Raw genomic sequence first — 27662 nt, forward strand, 5'->3', positions numbered from 1 at the left:
CTTAAATCATTAATGTAAAAATATTTTAAAGTGCTACATAAATGTAAGGGTATTATAAATTACAAATAAGGATCAATATAACTTATAATAAGAAACTAGCTTTGGTGATAATTACAAAGACTTCCTTTAAAAATCAAATCTTACTGTTGAATGGATTTCCCATGGGACTTGATCCATGCTCTTCTGAAGGAGATATCTAGTTTGATAATTTTATCAGAGTAAGGATAATTGCAAGGAGTGGGGGAAATGTGACTAAATTGTAGCCTGGCTAGTCAGCTGCAATGGGTCACATCCTTGAGTCATGATCTTGGGGAATGCCCATGACCTAGAAAAGTTTTAGCTAGTAAGCCTAAGACTTAATTTCTTGTGCTTTATTTTTTTAAAAAAGGCAAAAAATTGAAATAAAATACATTCCCACAATTCAAAAGATAGCAAATAGAATTGCTAAAAATTTCAGACATTATCCACACATAACCATGCTTTATAAAAGTTAAAAACTCTTCTTTCCCCCCATTTAACAAAAGTAAAGAGAAAAACTGGAGAAGTAGCAAAAGGAATTTTTTGATGATTAAGAAATTTAGAATGAAGTGTTTTGAGGTGTCCGTTCCTAATTGTGTTCCATTTCAGGGCGATTTTATGAGGTTCCAAAAAATTGGGTAATGTAATTACTTTAAAAATTTACTCATATTATACGTAAAATATGCAAGGGAAGAAATGTATGTGCAAATTTCATAAATTAGTCCCTAAATTATAATGCAATTTTAAAAGGTAGAAGATATTAATTTCTGGCCACAGGTTTCTCTTGTAAAGTTTTATGGTCAAACTTGTTATATATCCTGGATTTTTAATATTCTATGTGTGTCAGTCAAGTTACTCCAGGGGACCACTGTAATGACAATTGATTTGAGCTTTAGATGATTCTCAGAAGACAAAAGTAAGGCATCTTTTCTTCATGTAATATTTCTGTTCAATTTTCAAGTGGTTTCAGTTATTTCTCATTATTGCAGATGTTAGTCATTTTGGAAGGTTTCTGTAAGAAAACAAACAAAAAAAAAACCCCATAAGATAGGGAGATGAAACAACAACAAAAAAAAAAAACCTAGGAAAAAAATCAGTCTATTCTTAAAGTTGATTCTTTTTTTTTTTTTTTTTGGTGAGGCGATTGAGGTTAAGTGACTTGCCCAGGGACACACAGCTAGTAAGTGTCAAATGTCTGAGGCCGGATTTGAACTCAGGTACTCCTGACTCCAGGGCCGGTGCTCTATCCACTGCGCCACCTAGCTGCTCCTAAAGTTGATTCTTAATAGGAATATTTGGAGAGTACATTACCAGAAATGGGGTAGGAAATATCCATGAACAAACTGAAAGCCTGTGTATTTTTGCATAAAAGCTTCCCTTTATCTAGGATGCACTCTCTCATCAACACACATAAATCATGACATCACCCATAATGTCATTGGTCCTCATTGAAAATAAAGAACAAACAACAATAAAAACAACAATAGACTCTTTTTAAGAACTGAAGAATCAGAGGCACAAAGAATCAAGTGCCTTGTTTGATATTGAAAAGCTGTGCAATGGTGCAGATATAATTTGTCCAGACCCAAAGCTCTGGGTTTATATAGATTGGGTTCAATATTGAAAGAGTCTCACACAAATCATAAAATGTATCCCCCAGGAATATTAAAATCTGCTCTATGATCAAAGCTGTATAACTCAAAGAAAAAGGTCTCCAGCTCCCATAAAAATACTCAGATCTATATATCAAATATTGGACAGACTTTATTTAATATAACAAAAATCACAGATTCAGTTTGAGCACATAAATAGGCAAGTTGAGTCTCCATTCCTTTTGGGTAGACTTCTACAATCACAGAATCACACATCAGAATGGAAAGGGACCTCAGAGACAATTTAGTCTAAACTTCATCTGAATAAGAATGCCTTCTATACAAGGAATTGAAAACAAAGGAAATGCTCATTGATTGAGGAATGGCTAAACCAATGACAGTACATGAATAGAATGAAATATTGCTGTGCCCTAATAACAATGAAGATGAAGAATTCAGAGAAGCTTGGAAAGAAAAGGGCAGTTATGTAGAATGAGGAAAGCACAACTCAGAAACCAGCATGCCCAATGATAACAATAATGTAAATGAAATTAAACTGAACATTTATGTAACACCTAAGCTCTGTGACTCATTTCCCTGAATAGCGAATAAGGAATATAGATACATAAAGAAGATAATTCTTCATATTCCATGCTAGTGCCACAAACAGCCTGAAAGTCATTTCCTCTGCCACAGCTATGCATGCTGATATGAGAGAGAGAGAGGGAGAGAGAGAGAGAGAGAGATTATAGTTGGTGGGAACAAGGTACCTGGACAGGCATCTCATCTTGTCTTCTTCAAACCTGAAAAACTGCCAATCATCTCCCAATTTCTTAGCTCTGGCTGCTACTCTTTATTATGATTTAGAAGAGAGAAGGCACTTAGGCACACTGACCAAAATCAGTGATATTTATCTTATATAATCTTTTTTTTCATCTTTCTTTCCTTCCTTCCTTCTTCTTTCCTTCATTTCTTCTTCTCTTCCCTTCCCCCCTCCCCTTCCTTTCTTTTTTACCTTTTCTTCATTCTTTTCTTTTTCTTTTTTAATCTCCTTCCTTTCCTTTTTCCTTCCTTTCTTGTCTTTTTTCATTCCTTCCCCTTTTTCTTCCTTACTTCTCTTCCTTTTTTCATTTCTTCTTTCCATCCTTTTCCTTTTTCTCTTCCTTTTTTCCTTTTTCCTTTTCTTCCCTTCCTTCCTTCCTTCATCCCTCCCTTCCTCCCTTGCTTATCTTCCTTCATTTTCTTTCTACCTTTCCTTCTTTCCTTTCTATAACTTTCTTCCTTTTCTCTCCTTTCTTCCTCCCTTCTTTCAATCTATTTTTTCTTTCAATATTTCTTTCAAGCTGAATCTTCCTATTTCATCTCAATTCCACTAATGAATGGCATGGGAATGTTGACCTGCTCTATTTCCAATCTGGCCAGGTTGCCTCTCTCCTTAAGCATTTTAGTAATCTCTCCCCCACCCCCACCCCCAATCCCAAGGCCTTACCATATTTTTGCTGGAATTAGTGTAAACACCTAATTAGCTTAGTCCATTTCAACTCAAAACTCCCAAACTCAAGCAATCCACCAACTTCAGTTTCCCCAGTGGCTGGTATTACAGCTGTGTACTACAAAGCCCATCTACCTTGTATAATATATTATTTGCAATATATTATCATAATATTGCATTTAATTATTTAATCTGTCATCCCAATAGTTCCCAGATTCATTAACATTTGCTGCTGATATGATTCAAGAAAATAAGTACAAAAATATAATAGGATTTTTACTCTGAAGGGCCTTTGGAGAATATCTAGTCCAGCCCCCTCATTTTAGAAGTTAAATGATTTGGCAAAGGACATATACACAACAGAGCTGTGATTCAGATCAGGGTTGTGCTGGTAGTTTAATAACTGTAACTCTAAGGGAAAAAATATATATAACATTTTATAGTTTAATCTGAGTTATTAATATTTTCTCCATCTCTTTTTAAAGTCTAGATAATCAATAAAACAATAAATCAAAGGAGTCAAGATAGCATAATCATAGGAAGTATTAGAGTCATGCTCTTTTCCCACACCTCTTCATGAGATCTAGAGTATGTACCAGACTGAATTCTGATCAAGAAAGCCAAGAAGTCCCATTCTGTAATTTTTCCAATTCATCTTGGTTTAGAGAGCTGGACATAGAGGTCTGGGGATATGAGCTGGCAAAAACTCCCAAGAGCTGTGGAAAAGGGCATTCTAACACCTGGGTACTGAGAGAAGGTCAAGATGGGACATGAGACATATATCCCCAGGGTCCCTGAACAAGGACTGGGTGCAGAAAGAAGTTTCATGTGGCATGTCTGACACAAAGCACTCAGCTCCAGGTCATAGATTCAGAGTAGAGAGGAGTGGTTGTGAGTTCTCATCCTACCTGTGTATTAAACCCAGAACAAATTCTAGTAAACTAATGGTAGTTGTGTGGAGCTTATCCTAGGAGACGAATGAGGTGTCTCACAACAAAGGGGAGCTGGAAGATGTCATTCTCAACCTAGAGATCTTCCCAGTGGGGGTGGCTGGGTCAACCAGTAGTTTCAGTAGTTTGCTAAAACCCACAACAAGAAATAAGATGATAAACTGACACTGGGATTAAGAACTTGAATAACTCAAACCACAAGGGCAGTAAACAGATAGCCCCCTGGTTCATACCACTTTGAAAGCACTGAAAACTTTTAAGGCCCCAGCCAGGGCTATGAAAATAGCAGAGAGATATAAAAGAATGGCATCAAAGGTCAAACATTCACCTCGGATTTGTGCTGTGCCCAGAACATAAAGTCCTAAATCAAGAAGTAAGCTGGAATAATGAACAACAACAACAACAACAACAAAATAATAATAATAATAATAATAATAATAATAATAATAATAACCCAACCATAAAGAGCTATTATGGTGACAAGGAAGCTCATAGAAGAAGAAAAATTTTTTTTCTAATCTATAAGCAAAGATAAGTGAAGTTTTTAAACAAGTCCAATAAGAATCCTAGAAGAATTAATTCAAGAGTTAAAGAAGGAACTCAAAATGAATTTTAAACCCAGATGAGAGCAGAAGAGGAAATATTTTTAAAAGATAGGCAAGAAAGATATGAAGGGAAAATTAATAGGTTGGGGGTATAAAATTTTACTGAAGAAAATAACTCTTTGAAAATAAGACTTGGCCAAATGGAAGCTAATGACTGTATGAGAAATGATGAAATAACAACAACAAAAAAAAAAACCTCAAAAAACTAAAAAAGTCAAAATGTGAAATATAGGAAAAAGAACTGACCACAAAAATAGGTAAAGAAGGGATTAGTTAAGAATCGGTGGACTACCTAAAAGGTATGAATAACAATAACAACAAACCTAGTATTGTAAGAAACCATAAGAGTACTGCTCAGATATCTTAGAGCTAGAGGGAAAAGTAGAAATTGAAAGAATCCACTGGTCACTTGCTGAAAGAAATTTCAAAATGAAAACGCATAGGAATATAACAACCAAAATCCAGAGATCTCTTGTTCTACAAACAACTTTTGTGCACCCAATCCATGTAATATCATTTCCCCATTTTTCCTCTCCCTTGCCTCCTCTCAGTGCATTCCTCTTCCCTACCCATTCCATTCTACTTTTGATATTATTCAAATATGACAGAATCACATCCTCTGTCCAATTAGACTCCTATTATGACCCTTAGTGATAATAAAATTCTGAGGAGCTATAAATATCCTTGCATATAAAAATGTAAACACTTTAACCTTTCTTGATCCCTTATGATGTCACTCATGTTTAACCCTCTATGCTTCTCTTTATTTCTGCCTTTTTATGCCATAGTTTTGACTCAGCTATAGGGTGACTATACTAGCTACTTGTAGGGAGGAGGAAGTAAATGACACTTGAACTTTAATATGAAATGATTAAAGGAGGGAAGAATAGAAGTTTAGTATACAAATATATCTTACTGAATTAGAAAATAGGATGGAAAGGGGTTATGGGAGAGTAGGAATTAGAGGGAGGGCAAATAAAGGGAAGTATTAGAAGCAAAAGAGATTCTTTAAAGAGGGAACAAAAAGAAAAGAAAAAGAAGAGAAATATAGTTAGTATGTATAGCTATTAGCATGACTGACATGAACTTGCACATAAAGGAGAAGAGAATAACAGAATAGATTAGAAACCAGAATTCGACAACAGGCTATTTACAAGAAAAAACAAAACAGAAGAATAGAGAGTAAAAATAAACTGCTACTGTAGAATATATTATGTTTCAGCTGAAGTAAAAAAAAAGGCAGTGGGTAGCAATCATGATCTCAGACAAAGCAAAAGCAAAAATAGATATCATTAAAAGAGTTAAAAAGAAAAATACATTTTGCTAAAAGGTACAATAGACAATGAATTAGTATTGTTACCAAACATATATATACCAAATGGCATAACAAAAGGAAATGTTAAATAAGAAGAAATAGACAGTAAAACCATAATAGTGGATTATCTCAATTTACCCCTCTCAGACTTTGACAAATCTAATATAAAATTAACAAGAAAGAAGTTAAGGACTTTAATAGAATTTTTTATATGACAGACCTCTGAAAAATATTGAATACGAATAGAAAGGTTTATATATATTTTCCAGCTATGCATAGAACATTCACAAAATTAGTGATTAGGGCATAAAAGTTCACAAGAAGAAAAGCAGAAATATTAAATGTATTTTACCAACTATAATTCAAGAAAATTACATTTAATAAAGGGCCTTTGAAGCAAAGATTAACAATTAGTTGGAAACTAATTTAATCCTAAACAATGGGCAAATCAAAGAACAAATTATAGAAATAGTCAACATTTTCATTAATGACAACAATGGGACAACATATCAAAATTTGTGAAATAGAGCCAAAGCAGTAACTGGGAGAAGATGTGTGTGTGTGCATGTCTGTGTGTGTGTCTGTGTGTATACCTTCATAAGTAAAAAAGGAAAGGAGCAGATCAATTCATTATTTTGCGACTAAAAAAAATCTCTAGAAAACTGACAAATTAAAAACCCAAAATTAAACAACAAAATAGAAATCCTAAAAATCAAAGCAATGATTAGCCAAAGTAAAAAATTAATTAATAAAACCAGAAGCTACTTAACAAGATTTTTAAAACAGTCCATTAGATTATATATAAGCCTTGACATAACAAGGCTAGATTTATATACAGAATGCACAGTTAGTTAAATATTAGGAAAACTGTAAGCATAATTAACCATATTAATAATAAAATCAACAAAAATAATATTTAACAAATGTCAAAAAAGCTTTTGCTAAAATATAATACCTATTCATATTTGAAAAAATACTAGAAAGATAGGAATAAATTAATCTTTCCTTAAATTTTTAAATAATATCTAAAACAAAGAGCAAGCATTATCTATAATTGAGATATGCTAGAATGTCTTCCAATAAGATCAGGGGTGAAGAAAGGATGTTCCTTATTGCCATTACTAATAAATATTATACTAGAAATCCTAACTATAGCAATAAGACAAGGAAATTAAAGGAATTATCATAGGCAAAAGGGAAACAAAACTATGGCTTTTTACAGATGATGTGATGGTTTACATAGAGAATCCTGGAGTCAACTAAAAACCTAATTAAAACAATGAATGACTTTAACAGAGTTGAAGGATGCAGAATAAGCACACACAAGGCATCTGCTTTTTGTTATATTACCAAAGAAAAAATCCATCGGGAAGAGATAGTGAGAGAAATTCCATTTAAAATAACTGCAGACAGTATTAAATATTTGGGATTCTGCCTACCAAGACACACACATGAATTATATGAACACAATTTAAAACATCACACAAATAAAAACAGATGTAAATAATTGCAGAAATATTTATTAATTAGGGGGAAGCCTTTTCAATATAATAAAAATGTCAAAACTACCTAAATTAATTTACTTATTCATTTCCTTGCCAATAAAACTATCAAAGAATTAGTTTCTAGAACTAGAAAAAATAATAATAAAATTCATCTGGAGGGAACAAAGGTCGAGGATATAAAGAGAATCTTTTTTTACGTGAAAGGAGATCTAGTAGTGCTAGATCTCAAACTATACTATAAATCTGTAATCAAAAAATTTTGGTATTGAGTAAGAAATAGGTTTGATCAGTGGAACAGATTAAACACACAAAATATAGAAACAAATAAGAGCAATTAACTAGTGCTTAATAAATTAAAAGATCCCAGGTTCTGAGGCAAGAACTCACCATCCAACAAAAAACCATAGAAAAAAATGAAAGGTAGTCTGGCAGAAACTAAAATTAGTCTCAAACAGGTACATGATTTAAACACAATGGGTGGCATCACAAGCAAACTAGTGGAACATGAAAAAAAAATACCTGTCAGATCTATGGATAGGGGAAGAGCTGATAACCTAAGAAGAGAAAGAAAGGTTCACAGAAGTAAAATGGGTAATTTTGATTAAATAAAGCTGAAAAGTTTCTTGTACCAACAAAACCATTGCAGCTAAAATGAAAAGAAATCGAGGAAACCAGAGGGGGAAAAAACTTTGCAACTAGTTTTTCTGTTAAAGATCTCAATTTTAGATAGCATTTAGATTTATAAGGAAAAATTCTATAACTGATAAATGGCCAAAGCTTATGAATAGGCATTTTCAGATGAGGAAATCTAAGCTCTCAATAGTCATATAAAAATTGTCTTAATCACCAATTGAGAAATACAAATTAAAGAGCACCAAAGTATACTTCACAACTATCAGAATAGGTAAGATGGCCAAAAAAATGGAAAATGACAAATGTTGGAGCTGCTGTGGGCAAACAAGTAAACTAATGTATGGTTGGTGAAGCTGTGAACTAGTTTAACTCTTCTGGAAAGCAATTTAAGACTATACCCAAAAAGTTATTAAATCTCTTTGAACCAGTAATACCATTACTAGGTTTATATTGCAAAGAGATAATAGAAAGGAAAAAAAATAACCCATTGTTACAAAAAATATTTATCATAACTTTCTGTGGGAGCAAAGAATTGGAAACCAATAGAATATCCATCATTTGGGGAATGACTGAAAAAGTTGTGGTACATGCATGTGATAGAATGCTATCATGCTGTAAGAAATGATAAAGGGGATAGTTTCAGGAGAAAAAAAAACAGGAGAAAATGTATGAACTGATATAGAGTAAAGTAAGAAGAATTAGAACAGTTCATACAGTAATAGCAATTATAGATAATTGACTTTGAAATATTTAATAATTCTGATTAACATAATAATCAATCACTGTTCTAATGGATTCATGATGAAACACGTTATCCACCTCCAGTTAGAGAGCTGACAGATTCAGAGGCAATCTGAAGAATATCATCATTATCTTCTCACTCTCCTCCTCCTGCTCCTCCTGCTCCTCCTCCTCTCTCTCTCTCTCTTTCCTTCTCCCTCCCTCTCTCTCTAGTTAACTTTGTTTTACATGATAATATAAATTTGTAATGAGTTTTAGTGTTCTTTCTTTCTCAATAACTAGAAAGGAGAAAATACAGAACTAAAAATTAAATTAATTTTTTTTTGCAGGGCAATGGGGGTTAAGTGACTTGACCAGGGTCACACAGTTAGTAAGTGTCAAGTGTCTGAGACCAGATTAGAACTCAGGTACTCCTGAATCCAGGGCCGGTGCTTTATCCACTGCACCACCTAGCTGCTCCCTAAAATTTAATTTAAAAAAACACAATAAATCAAACCAGTATTTGTAGAAGGTATATTTCTGAGGTATGAATTCTCACACTGAAAATTTAACAATTGACTCATGAACCAGTTAAAGCTGGCTCTAGCATACTCCTGGTTCAGACCAATATTCTCTGACTCCAAAACCCCAAAATCTATGAGTTTCCATAACTAAAACAACAATATTAGTTCAGGACATGATATAGACTAAATTCTAGAGCATTTCAAAGGAGACAGCTGGGCAAGTTACTTAACCCTCTTTGACTCAGTTTCTTCCTCTGTAAAATGAGCTAAAGAAGAAAATGGCCAACCACTTCAGTATCTTTGTCAAGAATATCCCAAATAAAGTCACAAAGAGTCAGACAGGATTGAAAATAACTGAACAAGAACAAAAGATAGCCAAGAACTGGAGTGGTTAAGACAGATCTCAAAGAGGGAATGAGACTTGAGCTTGGCCTTAAACCATCATATCTTATAGAAGTCATATGGGACCCTCTCTAGTTAAAGCCCCTCTTTGTACAGGTGAGAAAAATTGTGGCCTAGAGAGAAAGTGACTTCATCCATTGATCTGAATTAATTAGATTGATAAGGAGATGTATTCAATCATTTCAGTCATGTCTGATAGTTCAAGACCCCGTTTGAGATTTTCTTAGCAAAGACATTGGAGTGATTTGCCATTTACTTCTCCAGCTCATTTTACAGATGAGGAGCTACCTAATAAATCAGTTGGTCAAGTATTTATTAAAGAACTACTGTATTTTAAGCATCAGAACAGAGTTGATGAGAATCAAGTCCTCTGCAAACAAGATTAGAAGGAAAGCAAAAAGCTGGGAAACATTTTTATAAACAGTGTTTCAGATAAAGGCCTCATATCTAAAATATATAGAGAACTGAATAAAATATATAATACAAATCATTCCCAAACTGAGAAATGGTCAAAGGATATGAACAGGCAGTTTTCAGATGATGAAATTAAAACTACCTACAGCCATAAGAAAAAATGTTCTCAATCACTACTGATTAGAGAAATGCAAATTAAAACTACTCTTAGATACCACTTCATACCTATCCAATTGGCTAATATGACAAAAAAGGAGAATGATAAATGTTGGAGCAAATATGGGAAAATTGGAACACTAATGCACTGTTTGTGGAGCTGTGAACCAATCCAACCATTCTGGAGAGCACTTTGGAACCATGCCTAAAAAGCTTTGAAACCGTGCATATCCTTTGACCCAGCAATACTACTACTAGGTCTGTATCCCAAAGAGATCATGGAAAAAGGAAAAGGACCCACATGTACAAAAATATTTATAGCTGCTCTTTTTGTTGTAGCAAAAATTGGAAATTGAGGGGATACCTATCAATTGGGAAATGGCTGAGCAAGTTGTGGTATATGAATGTAATGGAACACTATTGTGCTATAAGAAATGATAAGCAGATGGATTTCAGAAAAACCTGGAAAGACTTACATGAATTGATGCTGAGTGAAATGATCAGAACCAAGAGAACATTGTATACCATATCAACAACATTTTGTGATGATCAGCTCTGATGGACTTGGCTCTTCTCAGCAATGCAATGATCCAAGACAATGCAAAAAGATTTATGGTGGAAAATGACCTCGACAGTCAGAAAAAGAACTATAGAGTCTGAATGTAGACTGAAGTGAGAGGAAAATGACCCCTGCTCAATAATTCTCTGGAACTGGATGGCGATGTGTCAAAGGCTCATTTATTTTCATTCTCGAGAGAATGAGCACTGTGATCAGTGTGTAGCAGGCAGGTGCAGAGTGAGGGCTTGCAGTCCCTAAAACAAAATGGACCCTCCCCTTGTTCATCAATGGCTGATTACGTAAGGGTCACAATCTACGTGAGAATGCTAGCTAACTGAAATGAAGTATTCTTAACCCTAATTTCCATAATTATTCTTTGAGTTCTTAGGTAATAGGGATGGTACACAGGGACATTCCTTCAATCCGCTCCAGAGAGGACCTAGTTGAGACTAGCTCAGGACCATGTGACCTGTCTGCCAGAGGGAAGGGGAACTGGGGCCTTTGTCCTCAGACAGGTGCAGAGGAGTATAATTTGAATGGTGGCGATTATATTACACTGGGAGGAGACCACCACCCACTTCCTCACAGAAGCATACTATTTTCACTTTTGTTGTTCCTTCTTTTTTATTGTTTTTGTTTATTTTTTTCTTATGTTGTTTTTTTCTTTTGTTCTTAGTAATGTGGAAATATTTTAAATATGATTTTAATATATAACCTATATCAAATTGCTTACTGGCTTTGGGAGGTGGGAGTGAAGGGAGGGTAAGAGAAAAACTTAGAACTCAAAAAATATCTTTACATGGAACTGAGAAAAATTAAAATGAATAAATAAATTTTAAAAAATTAAAATTACAAAATTACAAAAACAGAATCAAGTCCTCTGACTCCACATCCAGGGCTCTTACCATCATACTACTCTACTAAAAATCACTTCTAAAAAGGACAAACTTTTGAAAACTAAAATTAGCAAGAACACTCGCAACAAATGATTTTTTCATGACTTCTGATTCAATTCTGATCAATGTAATAACCATTAAGTAACAGTCAACAAATGTTTATTAAGCATTTACTTTGTGTTAGGCACATGGTAAAATGCTGGCAATACAAAGAAAACCAATAAACTCTTTGCCTTCAAGGAACTAACATTCTAATGGGGGAAAACAATATGCAATCAACTATACACATAGAAGATATGTATAGGGTAAATTAGTGGTAATCTCAGTTGAAAGGAATTGGCACTGAAAGGGATTTGGAAAGGCTATTTAAATTAGGTCAGATTTTAGTTGGAATTTGAGGGAAGACAGGAAATCCAGGAGAAAGGGATGAGGTGAAAAGAATTTCAGGCATGCGGGATAGTCACTGTAAATGCCTGCAGTCAGGAGGTAGAATGTCTTATGTAAGGAACAGCAAGGAGAAGAGTATCACTGGATCACAGAATGTACAAGGAAGAGATTAAAGTTAAGACAGGAAAGGTAGGAAGGGGCCATGTTATAAAGTGCTTTACGATTCAGTCTTCAAAAGACTTGATGGTAGAACATACCTATTGGCAAAGAGGTGGTAGAAAATATGGGCAGAATGAAATATACATTTGTAGGCATGGCCAATGTGATTGTTTTGCTTCATTCTATTTATTTATTAAAAAGGGAGATGATTATGGGATTAGAGAAGAGTCACTGGAAAGAGTTAGCAATGCATAAAAAAAAGAAAACAATTAAACATTTCTTTAAAAATGCTTTCCAAGAAGGGAATAAAATAATTTAGAGGAAATGTCTAACTTTAAAAGGTTTGGGAGAACAGGGGTATTAAGTATATTGAGTCCATGGGTATAGGAAGAAGTGGCTAGCCTTTCTTGTTAACTTTCAGTGGCAGATAGAGAAAGAAATGAAAAGGAAGGGAGAGGCAGAGCCAAGATGACAAAGATAGGGACTCATCTGAGTTTTCCCAAATTCCCCTATAAATTATTGTAACCTCCCAATATACTTCCCAAATTCCTGTTAGTGTATGCAAATGAGTAGCTAGGGACAAAGATAGTGAGTCATTCTGTGACCTGGGACCAGGTACATTGTTCAGCTGGCATTTTCAAATGCATTTGGGCTGTACAAAGCCTCTGATCCTCTGCAAGGTGTAAAATGGTTCATTTATACCTGAAATGTCTCCACTCTTACATTTCATTACTCCCTCACTGCCCCTTAAGAACTTCAACTTTGCTAAAAAGTTTAAGGGGAGAAGTAAACCCTATACTTGAAATTTAAAATCATACAATCTTAAGATGTGAAAATACTGGGAAGTTCGGTTTGTGAAAGAGCCCTTTGGGGTTTGTATTGAGTCTCTTAAAATAGCAGAGTAAATAATATTAAGGGAAAAAAAATACAGAAATTCCAGGTTTTCTTAAAAGCAGAACTTGGCTGTATGTAATCTTTCCCCCGTTGCTGGACAATGTAAGCTTGGAGTTTTATAGTCTGCAGGGAGAAAAAGAAATAAAACATATGTATTTTTTTTAATGAGGCAGTGATGTAATGGAGGGGAATGCCAGACTTAGGCTCAAGAGACACCTGAGTGCAGGTACTGTCTCTACTGCTTATAAGCAATGTGGCTCCAAAAATGTAACTTGGTCTCTTGGTCTGCATTTCCTTATCTGTAGTTTCTAATTCCCATCTCACAGAACTGCTCTAAGCACTGAGATGCAGGAAGTCCTTGTTATCTGAGGACAAATGATGCCAAAAATTTGGCATTTAAAGTGAATCCACTTAAAAATAAAGACCATCATTTCATAGAAAATGAAAAATGAAACAAATTATGAAAATTAATTCATCTTTGTTATATATAACAGAATTTAAATTATAATTACAACTACACATTAGTTCTTAGAGCAAAGAATAAATCAAATGTTGGTTCTTCAGCCACATTTTTTTTCTGCCAAAATTGAATGAAAGCATCCTGAAACATCCTTCCCTTGTTACTTGATTTTCCCATCATGATCATAAAGAAGGTCATTGTTTAAAAATTATTCAAGGGCTTCATCAGTTTTCCTGTGTTTCTCTTAAAATTTCTCTTTGAAATTAAAATGATCTCTCTCAAATCATCTACACATAATCAACAAGGAATTGACTGGCAATGATGCTGATAAATGGGCAGGGATGAACACTAGTAAGGGAGCAATGTTTGAGTATATGCTACTTTGTGGGGGAATGGTGTTTAAGTATTTACTAATTTTTAGAGTGTTCAGTTCATCAATGAATATTTTTTCTCTTAAGATAACTTAAATTCCCAGTATAACTTCATGGACAAACAGCTAGACTAGGAGTGAGGAAGTTTTGGATTCAAGTCATCTCAGACATACATTTTTCTACTCCTTATCTCTCTGGGAACCATTCTAACACAAAAACTTGCAAAAAAAACCAGTTGCTTATCTGCATTAGTAAAAATGAATGTCATCAACAATGAAATCATGTCTAAATAAAAATTAAAATATATCTTCATAATGGAAGGCACATTGGGCAGCTGGGTGGCACAGTGGATAAAGCACCAGCCCTGGATTCAGGAGAACCTGGGTTCAAATCCGGCCTCAGGCCCTTCACACTTACTAGCTGTGTGACCCTTCGCAAGTCACTTAACCCCAATTGCCTCACCCCCCCAAAATAAATAAATAAATAATGGAAGGCATATGGATAATGAGAACCTCTTGTATTATATGTGAAGTGGCTTGCTCATTTGGGGGCATAGATTGTTATTATATCAGGCACTATGGACCAGCCTCCTTCTGACAGAGTCCATGTAACTGAAGCTTAGTAAAAGGTCATATTCTCTCCCCAAGACCACTCCATTAATAAATTAATTATCATTCTTTTTTAAACCCTATGTTTAAGGCACTGTGTTAAAATGCGAGGGTAGAGACAAAAGTGAAACAAACCCTGGCCTCAAGGAGCTATTCATATATATGTATATATATATATGAATGAAAATATATAAAATATATAAAAATATAATACAAGATAGTTTGAGGGGGGAGCAAGGTCCTAGCAGGTTTGTGAAGGGGATAGGAAATAGGAGAGGCTCCTTGAAGAAAGTGGTACTTGAGTTATTAGAGGGAACTGGAGATTCCATGAGGGGGAGATAAAGGAGTGCATGTCAGGCATGGGGAACAACCAGTGCAAAGACATGGAGCTGGAAGTTAGAGTGTAAGAGAATTGGTGGAGACTTTTTTTTTTACTTTTTTTTTTTAAGGAGGCAATTGGGGTCAAGTGACTTGCCCAGGTCACACAGCTAGTAAGTGTTAAGTGTCTGAGGCCGGATCTGAACCCAGGTACTCCTGACTCCAGGGCCGGTGCTTTATCCACTGTGCCACCTAGCTGCCCCGGAGACTTCTAATTTTCAAGTTTAATTCACAGATACTGATCCCCTGATATGAATTTTGAGGAAATTGCTGGAACTCTCTTATTGTGCAAGAGATTTTTGAAAGCTAGAAAGTATTTATGAATATTTATTCTAAACAATAATTCAAATTGGATAATACCTGAATATGTTTTAAATTTGATTTTGTAGTGGTTATTTGTTAATTGTAGATGTATGAGAGTTGGGGTTAGAAAGAAGTTCAAGAAAAGGATAAGGAACAGATACATAGTGTGACAATTGGAGTGATGCCCCCTGCTGGAGAAATACTGTAGGAAAGCTCTGCCAGGAGGAGAAGGTGTCTGAGGGCAAGCCATGTGGCTTGGAAGGTCAGTTCCTTGGCATCAAGAAGTGACATTTGATGTTTCTGGTTTAGACAGGAGGCTTGTGGGACGAAGAAGGAGCGAGGCTCTCTCTCTTTCTTGAGGACCTCGGTGGGGCGGGGAGCTAGAAATGCTGGCTCCCTGAGATAGATAGCTGTAGGAATCTAGGCCTCTTTCTCTCTCTTCACCAAATTCTTATGCTCCTTAATAAATGTTTAAAAGTCTAAACTTTTGCTAAAGCTTCTAATTTATTGGTGACCACTCATTAGATTTTTAGACAGTATAGCTAGATAGCAACTTTACAATGGCACAGTGGATAAAGCACTGGCCCTGACATCAGGAGGACCTGAGTTCAAATCCAGCCCCAACACTTGACACTTACTAGCAGCGTGACCCTAGGCAAGTCACTTAACCCTGATTGCCTTGCAAAAAAACAAACAAAAAGAATAAAAGGGCTGGAAGCTTTAGTAATATTTAGTAAGGGTTTAATGAGGACAAAGAGAAGGTTCACTGATTATTATACCATATGCAGCAGCTACAAATTAAACTTGCTAATACTGGTGTTAATTTGCAAGTAAGATAATCAGCTATGTAAAGTTTAGACAGATCGCTTGAAACAAATTGCAATCATTGTAAAGAGTAGAGATTTCTATTTGATCACAATTGATTTTTTCTTGTGTAACAGACTTCTTGACAATTAAAGACAACTTGGAAGGCAAAACTGGGTCAAATGAAATACAGTATAACAAAAGTAAAATGCTTTAAAATCCTTAAAACACTATGTAAATGCTACCTATTATTATTAGCAGCAGCAGCAGCAGCATTTATATTAGTTGTTTTAGATGTAGTGTTCATGGCCAACTCTATAACTTATTAAGCAAGGGAAAATGTTAGAAGACTACATCAAGTATTATGACTGGTGATCAAATCAGTTCCATGTTGTTGAATGGAATCAATGGGGGGAAATGGGGAAGTAGCCCCCAAAAGATGTCAGGACTTTCCTAACTATATTTTCATTTTTTGTCTTCCCTTGCACATGATAACCTCTACCTAGTTGACCACAGTTGTGGCTATCATATCTCTCTGGATAACATAAAGTTAAAATCGATTCACTGACTATTCTAAATTCTAACACCACATTAAATAGCACTGAAAGATCTCAGACCCAGCATAGATCGTCAGTCTGTGGTTCTCAAACCTAGAACTTATGGGGCAGAATCAATGGAATAATAATAAAAGCAACCTTTCCCTCTCACAGTACGTTCTTCTAGTCCTAAAATAAAAAATCTGACTGCTCTATGATTAATTTTTGGCAAGCACTTAATTAGTAATGACAAAAATGTTTATAGATCTCGTTGGAACAAGAAGAGATGTTAGAATAAAGAGTTTTTCTAAAACATTCCTTTCCCAGGAATTCACAGAGATGGTAATAGATCAAATAAAAACTATGGATAATTATACAAAATCTTTGGTTACATACTGCATTTTATTCTGTACTTCTGTATTATTACTATTTATCTTTACCTACTTTCTCTATAGGTGCATAAGATCACTCACCTGAGCCCCTGCCATCCACTACATAAAGGTCATCTAGGCTGGGGACCATTGAAACTCACTATAGTGGTCACTGGTCAGAACATATATTGTGCTGTCCTAAAGGTTCCTGTGGCCTGCTTAGCAATCTGGAGAGAGTCTGCTATGGAAGCACAACTAGGCTAAGAGACGGTATAGCTGTGGGACCTTGGGCAAGTCACTTAACCCCAATTGCCTCCCTCTGCCAAAAATAACAACAGCAACAACAACAATAAACCTAAAGGAATTTTTTAAATTCTTCAGCATAATACCACATATGTAGAGCCTGAAGGGGTGTTTGAAGTAATCTAAACCAAGCCTCCTATTTTACAAATGAGGAAACTAAGCCCCAGAAGGATAAAATAACATCCAAAGGCATACAAATATAAGGATATGAGAGTTTAATTGAATACATCCATCTCCTTAGCTTAGCTGTGATATCTTTCTCAGGTGGAAACACATCTTAATCAGTCAAACATTTATAGGTGTGAACTTCGATCTGATCAAGGCCTAGACAATATAGTAAAATTAAATTTTGTTTGTCATCTAGAGGCCAGTTGGTACTGGCTCATAAGAGGTAATTGTTCAATTTTCAGGGTGAATATTTCCACCTCAAAAATTGGAAAATGTTATAAATCAAGGCTTAATTTATTGTTTTATTGATCTTCTAGAATTAAGAAAGTGGTAGAGAAAATGCTAATAATGCAGATTATGTTTAAAAGTGTATTGTGGTGGTTTTTGTTGTTATTTTGTTTTGCTTTGGAAAGCTGGCTGCTAAACATCTAGCAGTACACTCCTGATACTTTACCTCCTATCAGAGAATATGTTTGTCAGACAGCCAGAAAAGCAGATGGGGGTTTAAAATGAAAAGGAGGAATCTCCATTGCTTAGGGATACCTCAGGACAATTATTTTTTACTTTTCTATCAATTATAAGGGATGCGATTTCCAAGTATCCATTTAAACTGTGTCTATTTGTATCATGTTGGTCTTTTCTCTAAAAAGCTCAAAATATGAACAGAAAATTAGAGTGATTTTATGTAGATTAAAAAACAATCCATTGAATATAAATATGGAAGTTTGCAATGCACACTTACCTTCTTCAAGAGTGGGCTTTACTGTGGAAGGTCTTTTCCTGTAATTTTGGCTTTACATTCTCAACTAAATTTTCATTGATGTGTTTATGATCATTCTCATCCTTTAGCTTCCTTTCCAGACTATCTTTTATGAGCACAGTTTTTGCTGAGGCTAAACAAATGAATAAAACATATGGGTAAGGAAATGAAAGATCATCCACTTGGCAATATTTATAACCACCTTAGTCTCCCCTCACTGGCAATAGCTAAATGGAAAATATTCGCGCTTATTTTCAGAGGTAGCCCTGACATTTGTATCCCTGGGTACTTTCTCCAGCATCCTTCAGCAAACTAGTCTATGTTAGCCATGTTACAGAAAAGTCAAGTCACTAATAGGTGGTCCTTTATTGGTATACAACATGGGCCAGCTTAGCCTCTGTCAGACAAACTTGGGATGACAGTATGTTGAATTGAACAGAGAGCTGACCTCAGAGCCAGAAAAACCCAGGTTCAAGTACTATCTTTGACACATATTGGCTTTGTGACACTAGGAAAGTCATTTAAACTCAGTGTTTGAGAGCAGTGTTGTCCAACTAAAAGACAGAAAATAAGGACCACTAATTCATACATAAGGATTCATGCAAGCCTCAGATGAACAGTTTTAAAATGTAAAATGTAGCATGATATTATCTAGGTTTTAATACATTTTTATTTATTTTGTTAAATATTTCCAAATTACTTTTTTTTTTTTTTGCGGGGCAATGAGAGTTAAGTGACTTGCCCAAGGTCACACAGCTAGTAAGTGGCAAGTGTCTGAGGCTGGATTTGAACTCAGGTCCTACTAAATCCAATGCTGGTGCTTTATCCACTGCACCACCTAACTGCCCCCCAAATTACATTTTTTAAATATTTTGCGGGTAGGGCAATGGGGGTTAAGTGACTCGCCCAGGGTCACACAGCTAGTAAGTGTCAAGTGTCTGAGGCAGTATTTGAACTCAGGTCCTCCTGAATCAAGGGCCGGTGTTTTATTCACTACGCCACCTAGCTGCCCCCCAAATTATATTTTAATCTAATTCAGGCTACACTCCTGTAGGCCATGTGATTGATACTTCTACTCAGGATAACTCTCAAAGATTATAAGTTTCAGAGATGATGCTAGCTTGTATTAGTAGAAAGTTTCCTCATCTAAGGTTTCCTTATAACAATGAAGTCATAGTGCCAGTGTGCTTTCCTAACGTCTCTTTTTTGTGGGGCAATGAAATGAATTGCCCAGGGTCACACAACTAGTAAGTATTTGAGGCTGGATTTGAACTCATGTCCTCTTGAATCCAGGGTCAGTGCTTTATCCACTGTGCCACCTAGCTTCCCCCCCCAATATCTCTTATTTCAGACATCTATAATAGTCTTTATTATTACTGGTCCTCATTTGTGAGAATAATAGTGGGATAACTGGAAGAAGTGAGAATTTAAATCAGTTTTGCATGATGTAGTAAAAGACAGGTTTGTCATCCTCTGCAGAATGATACAATTGTACCAAAGGAAATATGAAAAGGTAACTTAAATGGCACTAATTAATGAATGGGCTCAGGAGAATCAGATCTTCAGTGTGATTAATTTTGCTGCTGAAATTCTACCCTAGAAATCACTGTCGTATTCAATAATGGAAATGCAAAGGGTACAAAATACTACAGAACACAAAGTAAAAAGAATGCAATTCATTGTGCCAAGACTTCTCTTGATATACAGATAACAAATTAAAGATAATGAATTGGAAATGAATCAGAGGGAAATTAAAGAGGCAAAATCCTCAAAAGCTGGTAGCTTGAATTATCTTATCCTAAACTTAGGCACCTCAGTGCAAAAGGAAGGAAGCATATCAGTGGGGGCTTGAGCCGACAGCATTAGAGAATTACATCTCCCAGCATTTGTACCAGCTCTTCCCAGTGTTTGGAATGCTCTTGGTGCCCACCTTCCACTCCTGGCTTCCTTGGCTTCATACAAGATTTGATTCATATGTCACATTCTGTCTTCCCTACAATTCACCCCAATAAACACAGCACTGCTTTCCTTCTGAGATTACTTTCCCTCTACTCTGTATATTTATTGCATGACTATGTTTTATTGCATGTTGTCTTTCCCAATAGAATATGAACTCCCTGATGGCAGGGATCATATATTTGCCTTCTATCCCCAGCACTTAACACGGTGCCAGGCACTTAAAACCTTTTTTGTCTGGCTGACTGATTGACTTGCCTGTACATTCACAGAAAAGTATAGGCGATGCTCTGAATCTCCTCTACTAAAAGGCATTTATCAAATACTGATTGGCATACTGTGTGTAGATAAGATGACCTTTATTAAAATACCTATTTTTTTCAATTTTCTTATCAATACAAAAACAGGAAGTTGAAATCTTTCAACTTAAGGAGAATATGAAACTCCTTTTCCCATAATCTTTAGATTCACCTCCTTTTCTTTCGTTTGTTTTTGTTCAATCATTTTTTTAGTCATGTCTGACTTTTCATGACCCATTTTAGATTTTCTTGGCAAAGATGTTGGAGTGACTTACCATTTCCTTCTTCAGCTCATTTTTCAGATGAGGAAAGTGGGGCAAACAGGATTAAGTGACTTGCTCAGCCATAGAGCTATTGTCTGAGGTGAGATTTGAACTCACGAAGATGATTCTTCCTGACTCGAAGCCTGGCAATCTATCCACTATACCACCTTCCTATAATGCCACTTTTTCCTCTAGCCTTTGTCTTTCAAGGCCTTAGCTACATAGATGAGAAAGCTGAGATCAAGTAATTTAGTGACTTGTTCAAGGTCACATGACCATTGTGTTAGAGTAGCAATTTGAACTCAGATAAAAGCACCTCAAATTCAACATGTCCAAATCTGAAATCATTATCTTTCTCCCCCAACTTACTCTTTTCCTGATTTTCTCTTTTCCATCAATACTATCACATTCTCTCAGTCACCCTGATTGTTGTCATCTTTTACTTCTCCCTTATTTCCCTATATCCAACATCTCTCATGCCCATTCCTTCTCTTCTATTCTTACTGCCATCAGTCTAATATGGGCCCTAAGTACTTTTCACCATATATGTTCAATCAGTTTCCAAAACTTGTTGTTTTTAGTTCCCTAGCATCTCTTGTATCTGTCCCCTTTCCTTCACTTCCACTGCCACCTCCCTTCTTCAGGTCCTGATCACCTCTCAAATAAACTACTACAACATCCTTCTTAGTGATACCTTGCTTCAAGTCTCCGCCCTATTTCAATTAACCCCACAGATAGCTGTGAAAATGGTTTTTCCAAAGCACATCACTGAACATATTACCTCCCTACTCAATGAAACCTCCAGGAACTACCTATTTCCTCTACAATCCAATATAAACTCCTCTGTTCTGTTTTTAGAGGCCTTTGAAATGTGATCCAAACTACATTTCTACACTTATTACACATTTCTTCCTTTTACACACTCCACTGTTCAACTAGAATAGCCTTGTTAATGCTTATTATTCCCAAGAATCAATCTCCCATCTCCAAGCCTGTCCTCTATGCCTGGATTATACTCCCTCCTCACTTCCAGATTTTAGAATCTTTAGATTCCTAAAAACTCAAGGACCCCCTTCTACATGATGCCTTAATTACTAATGTCTGCCCCCCAAAAATACCCCAGAACTATACCATGTATTAATTTTATATATAGCTTTAAATGTATATGTCTGTGTACCAATAAATGTTGCAACCCCACACTAAATCAAAAGTAAAGTCATAGTGAAGCAAGGATTGCTTCACTAATGTCTTTGAGTACCTGGGACCTACTACTGTTCCTTGTACTTACTAAATGTTTAACAAATGCATGTGGATTGATTGATCTATTGTTTCCAAAGGCTGGGATATCCTTTCTCCTCTCCTTCACCTTTTAAATTCCCTTGCTTCCTTCAAGGCTCAGCTCAGTTGCCACTTCATAGTTGTGGAATCACTTGTGAAAACATTCTCTTGATTTCCACTGCTGTTAATATCCTCTTCAGACTGAAAAACCTAATATTTACTTATAAGAATACATACTTATGTTCTCTCACTCCTGTGCCTGGTAAATAAGAGCTTTTTCAGGACAGTAATTATTTCATTTTTTTCCTTCTTATCCCTTAATGCTTAGGACAATTCTTTGCACATAGTAGGAGCTTAATAAATGCTTATTGAATTGAACAAAGACAATAAATGTTTGAAGGGAGATGTTATGAGGTCTGATGTCAACCCACTTATTTTCCGGATGATACAATAACACCTCTTAGAAAGCAAATTGACTATTAACTGTGCCAAGATCTTTCTTCACTTCTTGAAAATGATATATGAATCAGCCAACTTCCTTTTTATCCAACTTCATATGAAACATGTTATGGAAACTTTTATCCACTGAAGATGCCCATATAATCCCTTTAATAGGCAAGGTAACCACTAGCTTTATTTGAGAGCTTTGTTCTACGTGCACTTCACCCCCTTGTGATTTAGTATTTATTGAGCCAGATATGAATAGCAGTAAAATGTCTTGCCCTCTGATTATGATGAGGATATTTATGAAGCCATTAACCCCTTGTGTTTGCATAGAACATTTCTGCCAATTGCTCCAAGTGCTCCAAGGAGCAGCACCTACTCTATAAACCCAAGAAATGGTTATAAATATCTCTTGCCATTGGCGTCCCAGAAGACAAGGAAAAAGTGCATTCTTTTGAATACTGTAGTCATCTCCAAACTCCATTTCTATTGCCGGCATTCAGTACAAACATGCGATGGTGTTATTGTGGTCAATGGAGCCATCAGTCATTTCCCATAATGTATTAAGCTCTAATAAACTTTCAGTTCAACTATGTACCCAGGGGATTATGCCTATTTTATTGCTTATTCTTCATCTTCAGCATAATAAAGTCTTGGAACATTTCACCCTGTGGCCTCACTGATTCTCTGCTGGGGGCTTATAGTATAAATTTGTTTAATTGGAGTCTTAACCCTTATTCACAAAGTCTCTAAAATATTTCCAGCTTTGTATTTCTGGTTACACAGTTTTGCTGCTACAGCTAGAATGCCAAAGAGCAGATTCTCTCTTTTATTTAGGAATGCGACAAAGGCAGATTCAAAACCTAAGGTGAAATTAAATATTTGATAGAGGTATTTGTGAGTATTAATCACAATATTCTCTCTGGACCCTTCTTTCAGAGCAGCTGCTGATGGGAATGCTTCCTATAAAGCTTAGTGAAAGCTTTTCTTGTCCATTAACTTGATCAAGATTTTTAGTCCCCAGGCTTTGAATAAATACCAGGCATGGATGCTTTGTTTACAGTAAATTTATAATTATTATATATATATATGTGTGTGTGTGTGTGTGTGTATACATAAATCCTTATGTAGGAGTCACATTTTTTTTGTTTTTGTCTTTTTTTTGGTGAGGCAATTAGGGTTAAGTGACTTACCCAGGGTCACACAGCTAGTGTTAAGTGTCTGGGGTCAGATTTGAACTCAGGTCCTCCTTACTCCAGGGCCACTGCTTTATCCACTGCGCCACCTAGCTGCCCTAGGAATCAGATTTTACTACTGACTGTGGAAGTCACTTACTAGAGAGGGACAGAAGAAAGGTGTGCTGGAGTTAGCATAAACCAGATCATGGGAACTGATTATTAAATTTTCAGTGTGACATATATAATCGATATCATATTGTTTGCCTTCTCAAGACATAGGGAAGGAATGGAAGGGAAAGGAGTTGGAACTCAGATTTTTTTTAAATATTTAAAATATTTTACATATAATTAGAAAATATTTAATGAAATAAATAAAATATATTTTTTAAAATTTTCAGTTGAGCATTTATACTTCAGAAATCAGAAAATGTTACAAATCAGGCCTTGATTTATGGTTTGCTGACTGTCTAGACTCAAAAAAGTAATGGAGATAATATTTTAAAAGTGAGTTAAATTTAAAAGTATATCATGCATAAAATTTCCCCCAAATTCAGTTGTTCATCATTTACTAGCATACCACTAGACAGATCCTTAATAATTCTCTTTTGTCCAAACAAAGCACAGGCATATCTTTGTTTTATGAGCACTGAACTATTTTGGAATAACTTCCTCAGAACTGAGTCAAAAGATTCACATTAGTAGTCTCCAGGAAGTAGGGTAGGGAAAGGGAAGGTGAGAAGGGAATAGGCATTTAGATGGCACCTACTATGTATCTGACAATGCGTTTATCACTTTTTACAAATATTATCTCATTTTTCCTCTTAATAATCCTGCAAAGCATTGTTCAGTTGTTTCAGTCCTGTCTGACTCTGTGACCCTATTTGGGATTTTCTTGGCAAAGATGGTGGAGTGATTTGCCATTTTCTTCTCTAACTCATTTTACAGATGAGGAAATTGAAGAAAACAGGGTTAAGTGACTTGCCCCGGGTCATACACTTCTTTAAATGGGTTTCTTCCTCTGGATTCAGGGTTACCTTCACCACATCTGAAATGCCATTCTACCCTAATACACATGGGACACTAAGGAAGACATCATCATTAATGCCATATAGGTTCTTAATCGTGGTGGAAATTGGATGTACTCTCCTAAAAAACTTCATAATGCTTTCTCCCAGATCTGCCACAGATAAACCAGTGGCCCAGGAAGTGTAGCCCTTCAGCTTAATCACCTCATAAGCACTTTCAGCCTCCTGTTTATGAACATCTTTCAATTCTCTGAAACAGCATCAGTTCCCAAAGCAGGATAAAGATTCTTCAGAGAGACACCAGCAACATTCACACCATTGCACATAGGAGAACTGGACTCTCCATGTTCCCCAAGGACCCATCCACAACAGCTTGAAGAATGGACCCTGAGTCTTTCCCCATTAGATAACAAAAAAGAGCAGAATCCAGATTGCAACCACTTCCAGTAACATGTTTTTTTTTAGGAAAGCTACTTAGCTTCCAGGCCTCATATTGTCAAAATATCCACTAGATTGGAAACAATAAGCAGTTTACAAGTAGTGCTGTATTTAACAATATTGGGAATGATGAATTTAGAGATATTGACATTACACTGGACCAAATTAAGACAATTTTCTCCCTCCTGTTGACATGTCCCAGCCATAACAACAACCAGTTTTGTGTTTGTAGTCATACTGTAGTCTTTGCCAGAAACAATCTTTGGTGTTTTGAGGAAAATGCTGCCATGTCAGAGACCCATCATATCTACCTTTAGTTTGTCTTCTATGACATCAACTTGGGCAAGTTCATCAGCTAAATCCTTCATTCAGATAATTATGGCACATACCATGCCAACCCCAGCAACAAGTATCTTGTTATGGGGAACCTGGTCTTTCTTTAGGACCTTTACAATCATCTAATCATTGGCGATAGTTTCCATTTTGGAGATAATTGAGGCTGCTGGTCAGGTTGCAAGGAGCTCTGAGTTAGATGTGAGATTCTGCTTCGACTCACACCAAGATGAGTCTTCTTGATTCCAAGCCCAGTACCTTATTCACTGTGACAACTAGATGTCCTTATGAGCTATTAGCAGGATAATATGAATCATGTTCTGGGAGGACTGAGTATTCCAGCTTGTTTGGATCAGAGAGTTTATAAAGAGGGAATCTGGGGACAGTAGCCTGGAAAAAGTCAAGTCCATATTATAAGGAGTCCCTACATGCCATCCAAAAGGTTTTTATTCTCTGGCATTTGATGAGCCATCTTAGTGTTTTGAATAGGGGAAAAACACAAGCAGGGCTAATATTTCTTTTACCATCCAAACCTCATTAGAAGGTAACATAAATGTGGAATTTTTAAATTACGTTTTCTAGTTAGGTCTGTATTCTTTGGTGCCATATCTACACAAAAAAAGAACTAGCTTAAGATAGGTTCTTGGCCAAGGATGGAGTACACTTAACAAGGTTCATTCAATTTTTGCATATACATTTGCATAAAAAGAAAATAGGAGGATAAGAGTAAGAGAAATTCCTAATATTTCTATCGAGTCGATAGCAGAATAACATATGAAGAACAGAAGACAGGTGAATGTCCTGATTTCCTTTTTTCCACCTTTTTAAAAAAGTATAGATTCTTTATGAGCAACTAGGTAGCAGAGTAGCTAGAACACTGGGCCTGAAGGAGACCTGAGTTCAAATATATCCTCGGACACTTTCTAGTTGTGTGACCCTGGGCAAGTCACTTAACCCTGTTTGCCTCCATTTCCTCATCTAAAAATGAGCTAGAGAAAAAAAAATGAAAAACCACCCCAGTATCTTTGACAAGAAAATCCCAAATGGGGTCACAGTCAGACATGACTGAAAAAAAATAGATTTTTCAAAAAAAGAGGTAATTAAGCATTCTTTAGTCCCTGGACTTGATTTGGACCCTGGGAAGACAGCACTGTATAGCATATTAGGTACTGGATTTGGATAAGGAAGACAAATTCAGATTCTACCTCAGACACTAACAGTGTGACCCTGAGTATGTCAATTAAGCTTTATCTGCATCACTTTCCTCATCTTTAAAATGAGGAGTTGTCTTCAATAGTCACTAAGGTCCCTTCTAGTTCTAGATTCTTGTCCTATCGTGTTAAAGTTAGAGAATATATTATGAAAGGGATTTGTGAGAATTTAGAAAAAAAAAGTGGTGATCATTCAGCCCCAACATTACCTCATCAAGAACAGGTCTTAATCATGCTATAATAAATTCTTCATTTTTGACAATAAAATACAAGTTCCTTGAAGTCAGGAACTAGTTAATTCTGTCTTTGTGCCTATAATACCTATCATAAAGCCTGTAACTTAATAAATGCCTGTTGAATTGAATTAATACGTTGGTAGATCAAAGGACTGACATAGACATGATATGCTTGGATTTCACAAAGCCATTTGGCAAACTCTATCATGCCCCCTTTAGGAATAAGATAGAAACATGTGGGTCAATGACAATATATTTAGTTGGGCTCAGAGCTGTCTGAGACCCAAAGAACATGATAGATTTTAGTTTGGAAGAAGAAGGTCTTTAATAGAATATTCCATGATTCTTTCCTCAGCCTTGGACTATTCATTTTAACCAATGACTTGGGTACTTGTATACCATGTATACCTGATATGCTACTGAAATTCACAGATGACTGGAAGCTGGGAGGGATAGTTAATATATTATAAACAAAAATGAGTATCTAGAAGGAGCTCAAAATGCATCAAATTTAATAAGATGTAATTTACTTCAACATCAAGGAACTGATATTTTGTCAGTGTAGGTATTCTTCAAAGCAGATCACAATTTTTCTATAATTTAATGTGTGGTATTGGAGAAGAAATGTGGCCAAAAATTTTATTATCCCATGATCAAATTAGAGATGAGACTTTCTGAAATTAAGTATGTTGGTCCTTGGCCAGTGATATAATGTGAG

General features: G+C 35.7%; 1 protein-coding gene across 1 annotated transcript in view; it reads right to left on the reverse strand.

The window, feature by feature from the left end:
- Positions 1–205: 205 nt before the first annotated feature.
- Positions 206–27662, reverse strand: part of THEMIS (thymocyte selection associated) — a 241945-nt gene continuing 214488 nt past the window's right edge. The window contains exons 6-7 of the mRNA XM_043963045.1: positions 18266–18416; positions 206–1030 (exon numbers count right to left, since the gene is read on the reverse strand). Coding sequence (XP_043818980.1) covers positions 18271–18416 — 146 coding nt within the window. The 3' untranslated portion in view covers positions 206–1030; positions 18266–18270. The remainder of the gene's footprint in view (positions 1031–18265; positions 18417–27662) is intronic.

This window comes from Dromiciops gliroides, chromosome 4, assembly GCF_019393635.1.
Source record: "Dromiciops gliroides isolate mDroGli1 chromosome 4, mDroGli1.pri, whole genome shotgun sequence".
In the NCBI taxonomy this organism is placed as follows: domain Eukaryota; kingdom Metazoa; phylum Chordata; class Mammalia; order Microbiotheria; family Microbiotheriidae; genus Dromiciops; species Dromiciops gliroides.